The sequence below is a fragment of the Cryptococcus neoformans genome, chromosome 2 (assembly GCF_000149385.1).
Source record: "Cryptococcus neoformans var. neoformans B-3501A chromosome 2, whole genome shotgun sequence".
NCBI classification, from domain to species: Eukaryota; Fungi; Basidiomycota; class Tremellomycetes; order Tremellales; family Cryptococcaceae; genus Cryptococcus; species Cryptococcus deneoformans.
The window spans coordinates 174,441-192,618 of NC_009178.1; the positions used below are offsets into that span (position 1 = coordinate 174,441).

General features: G+C 47.6%; 6 protein-coding genes across 6 annotated transcripts; 4 read left to right on the top strand and 2 right to left on the bottom strand.

The window, feature by feature from the left end:
• Window positions 1–1,570: 1,570 nt before the first annotated feature.
• On the top strand, window positions 1,571–3,223 carry CNBB0620 (hypothetical protein; the record flags this gene model as incomplete). Its single annotated transcript, XM_772395.1, has 6 exons — window positions 1,571–1,752; window positions 1,811–2,117; window positions 2,170–2,490; window positions 2,527–2,677; window positions 2,732–2,837; window positions 2,899–3,223. The coding sequence occupies 6 exons, from the start codon at window positions 1,571–1,573 to the stop codon at window positions 3,221–3,223; spliced, it is 1,392 nt and encodes a 463-aa protein (XP_777488.1).
• An 811-nt stretch (window positions 3,224–4,034) lies between these two features.
• Window positions 4,035–5,561, bottom strand: CNBB0630 (hypothetical protein; the record flags this gene model as incomplete). The annotated part of the gene is made up of 8 exons (XM_772396.1): window positions 4,035–4,053; window positions 4,115–4,467; window positions 4,523–4,717; window positions 4,774–5,006; window positions 5,062–5,174; window positions 5,225–5,271; window positions 5,336–5,362; window positions 5,454–5,561. 8 exons carry the CDS (start codon window positions 5,559–5,561, stop codon window positions 4,035–4,037), a joined length of 1,095 nt encoding a protein of 364 aa, XP_777489.1.
• A 1,083-nt stretch (window positions 5,562–6,644) lies between these two features.
• On the top strand, window positions 6,645–7,560 carry CNBB0640 (hypothetical protein; the record flags this gene model as incomplete). The annotated part of the gene is made up of 2 exons (XM_772397.1): window positions 6,645–7,151; window positions 7,216–7,560. 2 exons carry the CDS (start codon window positions 6,645–6,647, stop codon window positions 7,558–7,560), a joined length of 852 nt encoding a protein of 283 aa, XP_777490.1.
• A 411-nt stretch (window positions 7,561–7,971) lies between these two features.
• Window positions 7,972–11,342, top strand: CNBB0650 (hypothetical protein; the record flags this gene model as incomplete). The annotated part of the gene is made up of 15 exons (XM_772398.1): window positions 7,972–8,115; window positions 8,158–8,609; window positions 8,653–8,713; window positions 8,767–9,010; window positions 9,067–9,140; window positions 9,191–9,286; window positions 9,335–9,434; window positions 9,485–9,880; window positions 9,932–10,179; window positions 10,230–10,400; window positions 10,453–10,602; window positions 10,654–10,725; window positions 10,776–10,845; window positions 10,913–11,095; window positions 11,152–11,342. 15 exons carry the CDS (start codon window positions 7,972–7,974, stop codon window positions 11,340–11,342), a joined length of 2,652 nt encoding a protein of 883 aa, XP_777491.1.
• Window positions 11,343–11,536: 194 nt separating this feature from the next.
• Window positions 11,537–12,903, bottom strand: CNBB0660 (hypothetical protein; the record flags this gene model as incomplete). Its single annotated transcript, XM_772399.1, has 5 exons — window positions 11,537–11,975; window positions 12,036–12,189; window positions 12,240–12,403; window positions 12,462–12,607; window positions 12,667–12,903. 5 exons carry the CDS (start codon window positions 12,901–12,903, stop codon window positions 11,537–11,539), a joined length of 1,140 nt encoding a protein of 379 aa, XP_777492.1.
• Window positions 12,904–14,383: 1,480 nt separating this feature from the next.
• On the top strand, window positions 14,384–16,895 carry CNBB0670 (hypothetical protein; the record flags this gene model as incomplete). The annotated part of the gene is made up of 10 exons (XM_772400.1): window positions 14,384–14,547; window positions 14,597–14,793; window positions 14,975–15,053; window positions 15,106–15,173; window positions 15,225–15,465; window positions 15,523–15,692; window positions 15,745–15,857; window positions 15,912–16,074; window positions 16,134–16,638; window positions 16,703–16,895. The coding sequence occupies 10 exons, from the start codon at window positions 14,384–14,386 to the stop codon at window positions 16,893–16,895; spliced, it is 1,893 nt and encodes a 630-aa protein (XP_777493.1).
• Window positions 16,896–18,178: the final 1,283 nt, after the last annotated feature.

The following is an 18,178-nucleotide window of genomic DNA, read 5'->3' on the forward strand; positions in this document are numbered from 1 at the left end:
TTGTCTACATTTTTTTCTTGGTGTCGGGGATTGTTGTCGAAAGCCGGTTTGCGCTGTCGATGAACGTGTTGCGCATAGTAAGGTCCCGACACTCCGTATATCCCTCAGTCTGTCACAAATGACAGTCAATGCGTCGAGCGGCGTTAAATAGATGTGCTAGCATCACGTCCTGTCGTCTCAACATGGATTTGAAACAGCGTTCCTAGAAGGAGGGGAGGTCGATATCGTCGCAAATAACGAATGCTGACGATTTTATCTGGCCGCATCTTTGATGGGTGGAAATTTGTAGACCACCTATATCTTCCAGTTCAGTTTTCGACAAAGTTAGCCCACCGATGACTGCGAATGTCGGACAAAAGGACCTTTTTGGTACGTGAAAGAGTCAAATGTTGAATATCGTCTGCACTGTCGACTGACTAAACTTGTTCTTTGTATACGCAGAAGACAAAGCGGTATCGACTGATTCGTTCGGTACCCTTTCCGGCGGAGCATCGGAAACCAAATAACTACAGGCATTGAACTAGTATAATCAGTGAGCAAGAGGCAGGAAAGCCAAGTGGTGGTGATCTGTGGACCAACAGCGATAAATGGATGTCATTTGGGTTTAATCAGGCTGGAAATATTAATTGATAGAAGGCCTATTGCGTTAAAGAATTCTGAATTGGAAAGAGAGATTGTGCGACAGAGGACAGAGAGGTTGGAGGCGTCTTCTCCGATCAATCTGTGGACCATGGCTTTTCGAATGTCTATTTTCGGCCTTCGGCATGTTGTATTTTATCTTGGCAATTATACACCCTTGCATCTGTCTGCATCTTTATTTGGTCAAAGATATGTAAGCTGTGGTCCATGCATCGGTGTGTGGAATTTCAGGAATGTGGTGAACCAGGACTGCGGGATGTCCTTATCGCCCTGAAAAGACAATAGACGACTTGAACGCGGAATGGCCCTTGATTAAACGCGTCGACGCCACTCTTGGTCATTTTGCGTTAACCCATCCGACGAATCCTTCCCTTCCCCATTCCTCTTCCATCTTCTCGAAATCCGCCGCCTTCTAGCGGTTCCAGTGTATAAGGCCATCAGCCAGCGCATACCGCATAATCCCATTGCCCTATGTCAGACGACGGCCAGCTTTGAACATTACGTCGTTGTCTTCCATCGGAAGTAATCTGAAATTACAACAACTCTGAATGTACCGGGAAAAAAGCACTAAATCAGTATGACCAGCAAATGTTCTTTTTGTCCTCGGATCAACACCCTAAAATACGGGGTAATCATACAAGGTACCGCGCATATGTCTATTACGGGCTATGGCAGTACAGTAAGACAGAATGCTCGGCCATGCCTACTCTCCCAAAAAGAAGAGGAAAAGCATGAGTCCTTTGTTGGATACTTACCTTCTTTGGATACTTAACTTCGTTGGAAGCCGGATCTTTTGGTTGGCGAACCAACTCCAAGCACTGAATAGCTGAAGACACATAGTAGAACGATCGTCATTAGGTCATAGGACATTCAGCGGTCCCATTACGTTTCAATCATCGGTCCACTCGGTACACCATTAACGCTCTCGACGATGCTGAAGCAACTATCATTTCAGTCTCCTAGAACAATAGAGATTATTCCATTAGCGTTAGTCGTATTGGTTGTTTGGTTGTTCCGTGTGTTTGTGTACAAGCCCTTCACATCGCCACTAAAGAATGTGCCATGCCCACCAGGGGGGACCAGTTCCCAAGGCCATATAGCGGAGATCATGAAGTGAGTACGACGATCTTGGTCATTCATAACGCTCCCAGCTTACGCGATACCATATCAGCCTACAAGGTACTGAAGTTAATCAGTGGATCAAAACCTACGGTTCAACATTCATGGTCCGTGGTCCATTTGGCGTGCACCATCGTATCTTCACTGTCGACCCTCGTGCTCTCAGCCATGTACTCCAGCATACCAACATCTATACCAAGTCTGATCTGCTTCGAGGCCTTGTCCGACGATACATGAAGGAAGGCCTCATCGTTGCCGAAGGTGAGAGACATAAAGCGCAGAGGAAGGTGTCGCAGAAGCTGTTTTCCATGGGGGGACTGAAGTCAATGGGCCAGGTTGTACAAGATAAATCTAATCAAGTAAGCTATTGGCTATGCTGGTTATTTCAAAGGTACTGATCAGACATCGTAGCTACGAGATATCCTTCTTAACCTTTGCACCAACCCGACCGCCAGCAACCCTTATTCTCCAGTTAACCGTACTCTCCCTCCCGGCAGCCGCGAAGTCGACGTCTACTCTACTGCTTCGCGATGTACTTTCGATCTCATTGGGTCCATTGGCGTTGACCATCAGTTTGATTCTATCGGCGATTGGGAAGGCTCCGGGGGAAAGCTGTTCCACAAATATGAGCGAATGCAGCTTCTCTGTCCAGGCACGACGGGCTTCCGGATGCTGCTGAGTTTGGCATGGCCCTTGATCGATAAGATATGGGTGAATAATATCTTTCCATTGGTACGTTTCAAGTGCAAATGCTAATGGGTATGGTAGCCAAGTGAGAACACTAAAAGAGTGAACGACGCCATGGGTTCTCTAGAGAAGTTTGCAAAGGAAAAAATGATTGAACGCCAGCAAGAACTTTTGACCATAGACAGCAAGAAAGGCGATGTTCCCGATAGGGGAGACTTATTGACCCTTATGCGTAAGTATCCTCTTATTGAATTTCATTAGCTGGACTGACTGAAACACTTCGTAGTCCGTCACAATATGACTCGAAAGATTAGCCCCGCAGACAAGCTTCGAGACCATGAAATTTCCGGTCAGCTGTCTACATTTATGTTCGCTGGGTCTGAGACTACTGCGTGAGTAGGCCATATAACCTGCGTTACGAAATACGACTAACACTCGGAGATTGATAATCAGTGGCACTATCTCTTTCGGCCTATGCGACCTCGCCCGTCATCCAGATATCCAATCTCGCCTTCGCGCAGAGATCCTCGAGTGCGGTGATAACCTCCCATTCAATCAGATTGACGAGCTTCCCTATCTCGATGCTGTCGTAAAGGAAATTATGAGGATCAATCCTTCTCTTCCAGGAACTGTCAGGCAGGCTCAGAAGGATGATATTATTCCTCTGGCGGAGCCGGTCATTTTGACAAATGGAAAGGTTGTGACGGATATACATATCAGAAAAGGACAGCTTGTTGGTTCCTTCCTGTTCTTTATTCAATCCTTGTTTCATTCTTGAAAGGTTCAGTTACTAAATCTCCAAATTACTAATAGGTCCATGTTCCGATTGAACATCTGCATACTTCCGAACACATCTGGGGTCCGACCGCCAAAGAATTTAATCCCTCCCGTTTCCTTTCAACCACACAACCTTCTGCCTTTAGCGGCCGACCGACCTTGGCTTCCAATCCTGCTGCGACATCCTCGGCCAGACGAGATGCCGTACCAAACTACGTCCCAGAAGGTCCAGGCATCTGGCCAAATTTTATGACTTTCATCGATGGCCCGAGGAGATGCATAGGATACAAGCTGGCGGTGATGGAGATCAAGACGGTCATCTTTACTTTACTGCGGGAGTTTGAAATTGAGTTGATGGAAGGGCAGCATATTTTCAGATGGAACATGTCAGTAATTTTTCTTCCCAGATCGAGATATAAGGAGAAGATGACTGATTTTCTTTTTAGGATGAGTAACCGACCATTTGTGGCCAATACTTTGCGGAGCAAGGGCTCGCGATTGCCTTTACACTTCAAGTTGTACAAAGGGGAGCAACAACACGAAAAGACTGGAGGTTCGTAAAAGAAGTTATCTCAATGTGAATTAGATTAGCCTAGATGTATGTGAGAAAGTGCAGCAAATGTTGCGAAGTACAAGGGGGAAGTATATGCATTTATACCCTTCATCCTTGGCAACGTATCTTCTTACTTTCTTCTCTTTTTTGAGATCTGAGGAAGCCATATTACGGGCATATTGGAACGTTATTTGAGGTGATGATACAAAGAAGAATGTTTAGGTGCAATCGTGGAGAAAGGAAGCGACAACGATATCGTTTACCAACCGCCACTAGGCCTGTGAAAGATAGGAACGTCAGTTTCGACACAGATTGATGGGAGCCTACTTTCCCGCTCACCCGGAGGCATCTACCTTTTCAATGTTCTCAGCAGTGAGAGCGTCAGGCTGGCTCTCCTCAGTGGCAGCAGCAGCTTCTTGCTCAATGGGCTTCATTACCTTGGCGACCTTGGCAGTAATGTTTCTACCCTCGACCAAAGTACCATCAACCTTCTGGACAGCCTCCTCTCGCTGGCTAGGGTCCTCAAGGTCAACGAAACCGAAGCCCTTGGAAGAGACTCTCCTGTCATTGCCTCGCCTGAAGGTCCTGACGGCGACCTTGGCCTTCTTGACCTGAATGGAAAGGTTGTTGAAAATGGAGGTAAGAGCGGCGTCATCGACAGAGAAGGGGAGATTGGCAACAAAGATGGTGGCCTATGTCTCATGTTAGTCTTCTGTCCCGCGGCTTCTTGCGATGAAGAGCACGTACCTCGGAGTCCTCTTCGGATATCTGCAGCTTCTTCACTCGGGGCTTCCTGGGTTGCCTGGGCTTGGCAGCCTTGTTCTCCTGAGAAGCCTCACCAGCCTCGTCACTACCCTCCGCATCAATCCTAGCCTTGGAGGCATCTTCCTCGTCCTCGTGAGCTTCGTCATCACCCTCTCCGGGCTGACGTCGCTTGGGCTTCTACATGGCATCGTCAACAAGCATATCGAAAATGCCACTAGAAGATTTAAACATACCCTGGCCCTAGACTTCTTGGCTTTAGGAGCCACCTCCTTGGCCTCACCCTCCTGTTGACCCTCAGCAGCCTGGGCCTCACCCTCGGTGGCACTAGCAACAGCAGTTTCAGCCTTCTTCTTGGCATCCCTCGCCTTTCTGGCCTCCTTGCGCTTCTCAATCCTAGCTTCACGGTCGGCAGCAGCCTCCTCTTCAGACTTGCCGTATTCGACAATCACAGGCCGGCCATTGAGTTCTAATGTACATAAATCAGAAGCTAAACACGATAGCGTCTGATGAGAAGAGCTCACCCTTGCCGTTAAGCTCGACAGCCTTCTTCGCGCTCTCGATGTCCTTGTAGGTGGCGAAGGCAAAGAAAGCATAGCCACGGTAGGTAGTCTTTTCGTGGATTGAAAGGATGGAACTAAAGGGATCAAGTCAGTCAAAGGAAGCGCGTTCATAAAGGTAGCTTACACCTCGCCAGCAGACTCAACAAACTCTCGGAGCTGGTCTTCGCTCGTCTATACGAAAGTCAACACGATATGGACATTATGGAATTGAAGAACAATGAAGGGAAAAACATACGCCTCGAGCGATCTTGCCAAAATAAACCTAAAAGTATAGTCAGCCATTTGCTCGAAATCCTTCTGCGCACGGAGCATCGGCCCTTGCCTATTTCTCCTGCTTCTACTAGATAGCCTACCTTGGCGTTGGGTTCAGCAGGAGCAGAAGGAGTCTGGGAGTCAGCAGCAGGCTGCTGGGTCTCGGGAGCAACCCCGTTGGTCGACACGTTCTCAGTAGGAGCAGACATGATCGGCGATGTGTTGAGAATATGCAAGTTGCTAACTCTCGATCCAGGTCGCTTTTGGGTATGGCAGAACACGGGGTTTGCTTGTGGCGTGGGTTGGCGTTGGGTGAGCAGACGTTTGTACTGTCTCTGGCTTTGAAGCTGTGGGTGAAGAAGGAAGAAGGAAGGAAAGAGAAGGAGAAGGAATGGGAAGGAAGATGACGAGGTGCGTGGACGCGGTCGACCGGTGCCCTGCGTACGGCCATCGCCGCCTGCTCTTACGGTATTTTTCGGCGTTTGCCTGTGGCAAGTGGAGGCACGTCGCGAGATCGCCCGAGGATGCAGGCTGAGAGATGATGAGAATGCTGCTTTCTTTCAATGGGAGGTGCTTATTATGCAAGGGCAGATTCAGGAATCTTTTCTACATCCCGTCAGACATGCAGCGAAGTAGAACGTATCCGGATTATAGTTAGCCGGTGAACGACATACGAAACTGTGAAACCATGATGATTAAGGATTCAACGACCTGTTGGTGTCGTGTCTTGAGCTCATCTTCACTGCAACGTCGGCCTTATTAATCATAACTCAACGTCATGCTGTTAGCTGCCACGCCCTCAACCCATACATACTCTATCGAAGAATCCTGAATTTTGACTTGGCACCCGTGGAGATAGGACGAAGAACCACGCAAACCGGGAAGACGCGGATCCTTGGCCTTCGGCGACTTGCAACAAATGGAAAGCTCCGAGAGTTGACGAGACATCCCGACAGCAAATATTTGTATTCTCCCCTACTTTCGGCTAGGCTATTTGGTATTTCTTTTTGGCCAGTCTCGTTTCTTCTCGTCTTTCGCAGGCAGAAGCTATATCACGTGCAGCCGAAGGACTTTTCATGGGCTTCCGAGTGATGACAGAGGCTTGCCGTGAGTACCTAAGTGACCGTCGCGAGAGGCCCCGACTATGGTGATCGTCAAGTGTATGAAAGGTATAAGAAGTGCTCACTTGGCAGAATGGATTCCACTATTGGTTCCCAAGCACAGAGCCTTAACAACATCAGCTAATAATTAACACTGAACATTTATTTATACACATTACACAACGCCTCACTATGGTCTACGGATTGGGACTTAAGACCTCGCCACGCCTTGATGCGATACCTTTACCAAAGAAGTCTTCCATAGCTTCATCACCGTTTGAGGAACTCCTCAAATCCAGTCGCAAGTCGGAAGAACACCACAATTCCATTCACCACGTGCACCGCCGACCTCACGTCGAGCCATATTCCATCAGTCAGCATCACCACCGTCAGCGTCACCATGCACATGCGCCTCGGTCGCCTTCAGAACCCCCTACTTCATCTTCCAATGAATCCTCAGATGAGCATCGAAGGTCTCCTGTACAGCACCATCGTGCTTTACCTCGCACATTCCAGGGTCGGCCGCGCTCCAACAGTGAGCCATCCTCGTCCAACACTCATCTCACATCACCTTTTGCGCATCACAAGCCTTTGCCTTCTACTGAGCATTATGCTGGTAGAATCAAAGAGCTGAGAGATGGAGATGGCGAATGGGAGCCTTGGTCGCTAAACGTCGTATCGCCTACTGTCTTGCCCTATGTGAGTCTATTTGTTCATCTCAAAATCATTATTGTTTTGACATCAAGCTGACTGTCACTAACAGCACGCGAGACCACATCTCAACACACAAGCCTCGACTTCTGCTTTACCGGCAGACTTCATGCGCTGTTCACCTCTTCACCATCCTCCTTCCGAGTGCGAGCAAGCTCAAGCGCAAACTCAGCCCCCAACGCTAGCATACTTCCCAATCCAGCTTCCCCGTCCAGCGATCCATCACCGTACCTCCAGCCTCTCCTCCCCTTACACATGCCACTCATCCCCTCTCAGCCAGGGTTTTCCTTCGACCCCGAAGGGTACCCAAATCGTGAACGAGGATGTGGAGTTCAGATCCAGTACGCCGACACCAGCGTCGACTGGTGCGAGATTGCAACGGAAAGTGAGGGATTGAAGGTTCCGCAATCTATTAAAATACGCTCGACGAGGCTTTAATGTTTAGCTGTTCTTTAGTAGAGATATGGCTGATTGGTAACGGTACGGGCTAGATCTTTCATTTGAAATGTTTATATGGTGTTCCCTTCTTCTCGATATTTCCTGCTCCGATTTTGTCCTCATTGTATAGATTTTCTGTAACACCACTAGTATTTTATGTACACCGTGCGATGTGAGATGTCCTACCTGTCTCGTTGACTTATATATGATTGGGCATAACTTTTGCATTCATTTTCCATTCACTGGTTGAACAGACGCGTAAACTGGGCGCGTCGACGCGTTTGTGTGTGACATTAACTTGTTCGTTGTGACGGCGATTTGCCTTTCACATCAATTTTTTTGACACAGTTATAGTGAACATGATTCCATAATGACAAACCGACCAGCAGAACCCGCGACTCCTTGTCTCCCTACACCAGAGACATTTCCCTTCCCCTATCCTAAGCCTTATGACATCCAGCTAGACTTAATGCGCGTCGTCTTTAGGGCCATCGAAGATGGCAAGATAGCAATTGTAAGCCTCCATTTCATTCTTTGTGATTAACTCTCTAAATAGATTGGACAGGTCGAGTCACCCACAGGAACGGGTAAATCGCTATCCCTTTTGACGTCAACCCTCACTTGGCTATCCCAGCATCAAGCAAGACTCGACACTGCCGCCGAAGTCTCTCTTCGAGAACAATTTTCAGCTGACGATCCCGATGACCCACCATGGGTCATTGAACATGCAATCAAGGCAAAGATGAATGAGCTCAGGGCTGTACAGCTGGAGAGGGAAGAGAGACTTGAAAAAGCAAGAAAAAAAGAGAAGCAGATGAGAAGGGAAGGTGGTGTAGGAGCGTTTAGACATGGGCTAGGAGGTGGGAAGAGAGTCAAGACAGGAGCTGAGGGTGTGGGAAAAGCAAAGACCGGGGAAACTAAAGAAGATGATTTCTTGCCCGAGGATAAGGAGGAAGATAATGAAGAAGGGCCTTATTTGTCGAGAGAGGTGCGCGAGCTGATGAGCAAGTGAGTGATTGAATGGCAGTAGCGGTGACTAAGCCATTTCCAGATTCGAACCTTCAGGGACCACACGTAAAGAAGCGGATGAAGATGAGGAAGACGCGCCCAAGGTTCGTCTGTGCGCTATTATGATGCATTATGAACATGGCTGACCAGGCCTTAGGTATACTACACTTCACGTACTCATACACAACTCCGTCAATTGACTTCCGAACTTCTCAAAACATCATTTGCCAGCTATGATTCTGTACCGGAATCTTCTTCAGCTGAAGCACCGTCACATGGTGTCAGCTTAGTCCCCTTAGGAAGTCGTAAACAGTTGTGTATAAACGAAAAGGTTCGGGCATTGGCTAGAAATGGCGGTGATGAAAGGATGAACGAAGCATGTTTGGATATGCAAAAGTCGGGTAAGTCTGACAAGTCTTATCAAGACGTACAGCTGAAAGTATACAACTCTTGACAGGTAAAGCAAGATGTGAATTCTTACCAGCAAAAGCAGACGAAATAACGATGCTTGACGCACGAGACACGATCTTAGTCAGTTTTAAATTCATCCTAGAAATGGAAATACTGATGACCGATTGCAGGCGTCCGTAAAAGACATTGAAGATATTGTGACGATGGGGAAGAAATCTTGTGTCTGCCCGTATTATGCTACCCGTAAGGCTGTAAAGCAGAGCCAGGTATGTATACAAGTATCTTTAAGCCATGTCCAGCTAACATAGTCCTAGATTGTTACTCTACCATATAATTTGCTTCTTCAGAAGAATTCTCGTGAAGCCCTGGGTATAAAGCTCAAGAACCAAGTAGTGGTTATTGACGAAGCCCATAGTAAGGACGCTTTTTTCCCTAGCTGCGCCTTTTCTAACGGCGGTGAACAGATTTGATCGACACACTCCTGTCTATCCATTGCACCACTCTGACCTCAACAAATCTTGCCAACGCAGTGTCCCAACTCCAGCAATATCTCCAACGCTTCAAATCACGTTTAAAACCCATACACTCATTGTGGATTCAGCAGATCTTGAGTTTGCTCCAAGGTCTAATCCGCGTTTGCGATAAGTTTTTTCAAGACGCCAAATCCCAAACGAAGGAGAGCAAACCGGTAGGAAAGCCCAAAGTAGAAGTTCTTGATGTAAATAATCTTATGGGGAGAATTGGGGGCGGAAGTGATCAGGTGAATCCTATAGAGCTACTAGCCTATCTTAAGGAGAGTAGACTCGCGAGAAAGATAAGCGGTTTCTCCGAGCATGTGGCGGAGCAAGCTGCTTTGAAAGGTGAGTTATAACTCTGCATTCAAGAACCGTCACTCAAATCTGGCTGCATAGACGCCAAGACCTCACGAAGCGCCACAGCTCGACATGCATCGATAGCGGCCTTTCACAATGTAGAATCCTTCCTGTTATCCCTCGTAGATGCGAAGGATGACGGTAGGATTATTTTGTCCATTGATGATTTGGATAAATCAGAGCCGGTTGTCGTCATCAAATACGTCTTACTGAATCCCTCTGAGAGGTTCAAGGAAGTTGTCGAAGAAGCTAGGAGCGTAATCTTAGCTGGAGGTACAATGGAGCCTGTGTGTCTACATGTTTCGTGCTGTGCTCGAGAATGCTGACAGGGATACAGATAACAGACTTCTTGCAACAACTCTTCCCTTCTATACCTAAAGACCGCCTCTCGACTCTTTCCTGCTCACATGTCATACCCAAAGTGAATCTTCTCACTCAAGTCGTCAGTGTGGGTCCGAGAAAAAGCGAATTTGAGTTTAAGTTCGGTAATAGGAATGATGAGGCTTTGGTGAGTTATACGCGGAAGAGGTTCTTGGGTGGGATTGACTTATCAATTGCAGTTAACCGATCTGGGAGCAGTCCTACAAGCTACGATAGGTGTGGTACCAGACGGCGTCGTTGTCTTCCTCCCATCGTACGCTTTCTTGGATAAAGTGAGAGCTTTCTGGACGAAGTCGGGATTGTTGCAAAGGTTAGGTGAGCGTAAACAGGTAAGCAAAATTTTGAACAAGCTGAAACATGTGCTGATCTTCTACGGGTAGTTGTTCTATGAACCTCAAACGTCTGGTGACGTTGAGACAATTCTTCGTGATTATGCTCTGGCTATCTCATCTGTGAGCGTTTCTGATATTGACTTGATTTTTTGGTAACTAAACCCTTCCAGTGTTATGCGACATCTACCTCTGGTCAAAAGTCTCGTAAGACAGGTGCACTTATGTTTGCGGTCGTCGGAGGTAAACTTTCAGAAGGTGCCGCTTGTCCTAATTATGTTGTTACCAAATGGCCCTAATATTTATTTAGGTATTAACTTTTCGGACAATCTTGGCCGCTGTGTAATCATGGTTGGCCTTCCGTTCGCCAATGTCAGCTCAGTTGAACTCCAGGAGCGTATGAGATACGTCGAAACTGTCCCAGGTGCTGGCCAAGGGGCCTCTAGGGAAATGTACGAGAATCTGTGTATGAGAGCCGTCAATCAATCCATCGGTGAGGCCTTATTTCACTCTCGTGCCCATCAGGCAAAGGCTCATGTTTCGCTGCAGGCCGAGCCATCAGACATGCCAATGACTATGCTACAATCCTACTCGTGGATAAACGCTACGCGACTTCTCGTATCCGTAACAAACTTCCGAAGTGGATTGGAAAAGACGTAAAGGTGCCGCAAGACTTTGGAGGAGTTGCCAGAGGGGTAGCGGCATTTTTCAAGGAAAAGAAGGACAGGGGACTTACATGATATTATTGTATAGTAGTGTATTTCATCCTGTATATGTTCTCTTGATGAGCACTGTATATTATCATTGCAACAGCTTAAGCGAAGTTGATCTTTTTGACATATTCTTTTGTATAGTTTTCATTCCTGCAACCATAAACACTTCTATACACATCACTACGTTACACGGGAAGGAGCCACAGCAGTATGAACATGACTTAAGCGTACAGTTTCTGCAGCCTTTCAATCTCAACCTTCGACTCCGCCTCTCCACCCTTGAAGAGCTCCAAAGCATCCCTCAAGCGAACTTTAGTAACCTCGTCCTCCTCATTATACTTATCCAAAACCCCATCCGCCAAATAGTCTACATCAGTGCTGGCCATCTTCCAGTCCTTCTGCATCAAATCGCTGTATGGGTCTGATTTTGCCATTTCTGCCATCCTCTTCTTCGAAACAGAAGGCTCGGGGGCAGACCAAGTGGCCCATTTGACATTAGGTTTGTCGAGCTCTGAGCGAACACGAACCTGCCACTCGCCGCCTTTACGGTATTCTGGCAAGCGAGAAGTCGAACAGAGGTCTTCCATGGGGCCGACAAGGAGAGTAACGTGCTCGACGCCAAGTTCCGGCATGGCCATGACTTCGCGTGCGGTGATGTACCTACTCAAGCATGTCAGCTTCTGCCAATCGAGCCCATATCATCCAGGAAAAAATACTCACGAGGCCCCCTTGATGAGTGGCTGGACTTTACCAGTCTCCTTGGCCAATCGATCATAAGTTTCGCGAATGTGTCTTACGCGGAATGACATGGGATGCTGAGTAGCGGGGTCTGCCACGTCGGGCCAAAGAGAGGAATCAACATGGGCTCGCACCTCTATGGATATTATCAGAGCCTTCCTCTACATGCTATAATGTATTGCTTACCGTTGTAGTAGGGGCTAATGGACAGCATGCTGGCTTGAGAGCAAGCGATAGCCTGGGCAAGGGAGAAGAGCGAGGTACCGAGCGTCCTGATACCCTCTTCGTTGAGAATCTTCGCTGCCTGGACACCGGCAGTAGTGGCAGGTACTTTGACGCAGTATCGGTCACTATGGCAAGTCAGTTTTACCTCGAAACCGTTTCCAGATTGGATTCTTTCGTGCTTACCGAGAGATACCCTCAGCTTGGAAGGCCTTGTCGTAAGCACGAGCGTGGGAAATGATGGCGTCCTTGTCGAAAGCCTTGGTCGGAGTAGTCTGAGCAAGGACACGGCCCTGGATGTAAGGGATGACTCTCTTTGCAAATCGAGCGGTCTGTAACCCCAATTAGCTCTTGACCCATACACTCAGCAAAGCCCATCCGAATGGCTTACCAAAACAGTTTGGACGTCAAACCAATTCGCGCCCTTGAGTTCTCTAATCGTCTTCTCCACAAGTTCCTTGTTCTCGGGATTCTTGAGCTGCTCATCGGTCAAAAGCTGGTTGGAGGTCATATCGTGGGCTTTGATAGGCAAGTTCGCAGCCACCTTGGGATCCATGGAGTCGGTGTCAATTTTGACCCCAGTAGCTTCAAGCTGCTCGAGAAGAGTGAGTTCAGGTCGTGAGATCATCTTAATTTGTTGCAGTAGTGTTCGTTGTTGTAGTCCGCAGAGTTGTTGTTAGATACTAGGGGGATGGGAAAGAAGACAGCAAACTGACAATAGCCCTTGCTCTTATATCATGCCCCCCAGGCCATTCGCACGCAGACCATGAAGTCTAGTCATATTTGCCATTCGCCGAGTATTCTACGGGGACACAAGGCCAAAAGTGATCTCCCGTTTATCAGGCACTAACTCATTGCGCCGCTCGCCTTATTATGGTTAAAACCCATGAGCCTGTACTAATAGGATTTTTTAAACTGCAGGTGATCAGGAAGAAGCTGCGATTCAATCCTCCGCAATTTCACCAACAATTCACCGACCAGATGGACGACGACGTCAGCCACATGCAGGCAGGCGGTGCAGTGGCCTGATTATCTTTTACTCCGTAATTTCGCCGTGACAGAGACTCCGGCTATTAATCCTCGATATAGAGGCGCTGATCTTAGATGAGTCTAGACTCCCAGACTGCACTGTTGGCCAAAGTAGTACGTCGCAGACTTATAGTTGCAGTAAGGTACGGGCAGTGGGCCGAATCCGAAAACGCTTGTTAAGATGGAAGGCGACATGCATCGCCCGACAAGACAGACACCCACCACTTCTTCTATGCATGTGTACTACTACTGTACTACTGTAAATAAGTAGTATCTGCATGCCCCCCATGTAGCCTTGAACGACTCGTGGTTGAACGTGGCCTGACGAAAAAAGAGGCTCGTGTAATAATAATACATAGATAGTGAACCTACAATCGTCAGCGCCTCGAGCTGAGCCTTCATACTCGCATGATAGTAAGGGTAGAAGAGGAGGAGCCCCACTGGAGATAGCAGCTAGGGCTTTCTTCAAACGTCGCATTCGGCAATTTAGGCTTTTGCCGAATGCGACGGAACCATTTGGTCTTCCGGCGCTTGTTGTGCACCCGAGCATCTCACTTCTTCCTGGCTTGTTCAAAACACGCCCATTGGAATCAAATAGCGCAGGAACAGGATGATGACGTATTTAGAATGCGGAAACCGCCCTGGGACAACTACGGCGGGGAAAAGTGCCTGAACAATGCCAACGACTTTTCGATCGTTCACCAGTCACGGGACTCTCGTTGGGTGGAAGAGATGAGGATTGAGTATGAAGAGCATAAGCAGAGGAATTGTTAGTTCGTTCCCCATGTCAGGTTGAAATCACAGAGGGCCAATTATTCACCGATCTATTTCTATGTTTGGCCCCAATCGCGTCGTCATCTCTTAGTCGGTCGGGTCGCTCACCGGCCGTCTTCTGCCGGTCGAGTGATGAAGAGCTGTAGGGACGAGACAGACATATAAGGAGAAGGGTGGGTCTTCTTTCTCGACAAAACCGACCTCTTCACAAAGCAGAGTAGCTAAATATCCACATCTACCGATAAGTTAGGGCAGCAACATCGCGCAGTCTAATTCTCGCTCCTCTTTCATCTAGCGCAAGCAACATGTCTATCATCCCCCCCTCCTCCCCCGGGAGTGACCATTCTTTCCCCACTAGCTCTGGAGATAAACCTGAGAAGTTCCAGCAAGTTGATCATCTTGAAGATGTCGACGTCGAGGATAGTCGGGGACAAGACATCCGTAACAGACACCGCAATGTCAGCGCCAAGTGAGTACATTTCCTTTCCTTAATTACAGAATCTGATGGCCTCTCTCAGAATTCAAAACCCCCTATATGGCCTCTCAAAGACCAAACTCTTCAGTATGGCTGATCAGTTCAGCTCCGACAATGGCTTCGAAGACAAGCAAGACCTTTTCAGGCGCGCAGCTCTTTTGTCCCAGCGACCTAATGAGGCTGAAGATATCCCAGAACTTACCGAAGAAGACAAGCATTGGGTTAGGAGGGAAAAGACAAGTGAGTATTGGGTAGTCCCTTTTGGCAGTGTTAGCTAGGACCTCCTGCGTTTGATGGAGTGCTTGACTCGATCGTCGGGGCGGGAAGAACCAAACAATGAAGAGCGGACTTCGCCGCTTTTGCTGAATGGTCAAAAAACAAGCCAAAGTTCTCCGCTGACTGACATGCTTTGGTTTCGCAGACCGCTGGGATCAGACTCGCTCCCTTTACTTCCTTGTCATCGTTTGCAGTATCGGAAGTGCTATCCAAGGATGGGACAAGTAGGTAACTTCCATGAAACGTTTTATTGGGCTGACATGAGCCCCACTATAGTACGGGAGCCAATGGTGCAAACCTCTCTTTCCCGACCGAGTTTGGAATTGCAGACAACACATGGCTGGGTAAGTACTGCATGCTAGATATTGTATAGAGCCACGCTTACTTTGTCCTAGTTGGGATGGTTAACTCTGCCCCCTCTATCACTGTTGGTGCTGTATCTGCCATGCTCACTGACCCAATCAACTACTACATCGGCCGTCGTGGTACTATTTTTGTGACCGGTCTCTTCTGTGTCTTCCCCGTACTCTGTCAAGCTTTCACGAGGAACTGGTGGGAGTTGTTTATCTGTCGAATACTCCTTGGTGTGGGTATGGGTATGAAGATTACCACAATCCCAATCATGACGGCAGAAACGTGAGTTGCAACAACAGCTACGAAACCAGTATAAGATGCTCACCGTGCCGCGTTCAGTGCTCCGGCGTCCATCAGAGGTGCTCTGGTTATGTCTTTCCAACTCTGGGTTGCCTTTGGTATCTTTTTCGGTTTCTGCTCCAACCTAATGTTCTACCAAATCGGTCGTATAGCTTGGCGAGTCCAGCTAGCTGCTGCCTTTGTTCCTGCGGTGCCCCTTCTCGCTCTGAGTAAGTACATATATGAGAAACTCAAGGCGTTTGCTGATGTAAATTCACAAAGTCTGGTTCGTACCTGAATCTCCTCGATGGTTGATGAAGAAGATGAGGTACCGGGAAGCTTTTGCTTCTTTCTGCAGGCTTAGGAAGTCTGAGATCCAAGCGGCTCGAGACATGGTACGTCACCGCTCATTCGGGTATGAGTATCGACATTCACTGATTCCATTCCAGTTCTATGCCCATTGTCAACTTGAAGAAGAGCGTGAGGCCTTCAAAGGTACCACGTACTTTTCACGCTTCAAGGACTTATTTGTCCAGCCCCGTTTGAGGAGGGCAAACTTGGCTAGTTGGGTTGTGATGATTTCTCAACAGCTTTGTGGAATCAACATTATGTGTAAGTCGCTTTTGAAATTACCGCTTCCAAACCCTCTGCTAATATAAGTTTCCTGATAGCTTTCTATTCGTCCACCATCTTCTCAGAGGCTGGCTATGACACCCGTCAATGTCTGCTGGCATCTTTTGGTTTCGGCTTGGTCAATACCGTCTTCGCTTTCCCTGCTATCTGGACTATTGACACTTTTGGCCGACGTAACCTTCTTCTCACCACCTTCCCATGTATGGCTCTTATGCTTTTCTGGGCTGGATCTATGTTCTTCATGGACGAATCTAACTCTGCTCGAGTACCTATCCTCGCTCTAGCGATCTATCTTTTCACCGCTTTCTACTCCCCCGGCATGGGCCCAGTACCATTTGTCTACGCTGCTGAGGCTCAGCCTCTCACGCATCGAGAAATTGGTATGAGTTGGGCTGTGCAACAGAACAACATGTGGGCAGCGGTGCTTGGTTTGACATTCCCGAGTATGTTGGTGGCGATGAAGCCTTGGGGAGCATTCTACTTCTACGCGGGTACCAATCTTCTCGCTTGGGTCCTAATCTTTTTCTTTACCCCTGAGACTGCGTAAGTAGCAACCTCAATCGTACGTCTTTTAGCTCTGGCGCTGACACTTGGCTACTTAATCTAGTCAGCGAACTCTTGAGGAACTGGATTACGTCTTTGCTGTTCCTGTCCCAGTCTTTGCAAAGTACCAAGCGACAAGGTGGCTCCCTTGGGTTATCAAGCGGTACATTTTCTTCCGCAAAGGAGCTCGCCTTGAGCCACTGTACAAGCTTGAAGGTGTTGCGACTGAGGGGACAGTGGTGGAAAGGTTCCACTAGATTACAAGGGCGCTTTAGCTCAACACGGATCTGTTCGGAGGAAAGGTGAGGTGGGCGATATTCGTTATCTGTTCTAATAGTGTTTCTCCTTTTGAATGGCGTGCTTCTAGTATTTCCAGGTTCAAATTGTATCGAAGTAGAATAAAGGTGTAACTCTCATGTATTGCGAATATCATTTCAAAAAAACCATTAGCGAAACCATCTATCTATACGTCAAAAACAGCATTGCCAGAACGCCTGAATTACGGATATAAATATTCAGATCTCAGAACTAGTAGAAGCACAAACAAAACCAAAAGAACAAGCCAAGTCATTTTCATCCCTCATTTTTCATACTCTCCCAAATCACCCGAGAGAGCCATAGTCTTAACACGCCACGCCTATAGGTGCAACCACCGCACTCGAACTCATCCCCCTATTCGCATGTCCATTTGCAGATCCTTCCATCGGATAACAAGATGAGCCTTCCTGTTACAAACCTGCTCATTGTCCATCGAATCCCACTTCCTGTGAGATTTTCTTCACGGACACATCAGTACTCATTTGAAGAAATTTCGGCCTGGTCTTCAGCCAGTGAACTACGAAAAAAGATGGTTGCGACGACGCCAGATGTAACAACAAAACGGATTATTTGTTACCGATAAGAATATGATAGTCACTGCGCATAGTCGTCATAGTCAGTTGCAGATTTGCAGACCCTTGGGAAAAGGTGGTGCTGTAGATTTGAGAGAACGTAGTCATGATCTCGTTTCATATCTTCAAGTTCCGCATGAGAGTCTTTGAGGGCGAGCGGACTTGAGTGGGCGTTGGATGCCTCGGCAAGATTTCAGAAGTTTTGCGATAGGCTTTTTTTATAAAAGCGGCATTAGTTAATCATATCAGTCTGTAAATGATATAGACGATGCTTACCAGCCTTGTCGTGCTTTTTATCTATGGCACCCAACTCAAGTATGCCCCATAACTCCTATTTCTATCATTTCCTCTTCTCTCAGAATGGGTTCAAGCAAAGAAGCAGGAAAAGGCTAGCAATACTTACGGCGAGAAGACTGAAGTATTTCGAAGCATCCTTGTATCCCTTGGGTTGTCAACCACCTTCTTTGCAAGCTTTCCTGTCGCTTCATACGTACATATACATATATATATATATATAGCTTATGACAGTAATCGCAACCAACGTGAAACGATACTTATTCAACTGCAGGACGGGACACGAGTACCACTCACAGAATACGATTAGGATGTATACGCCATACACTTGAATTAGCTGTCGTGCTGGGAAGTCA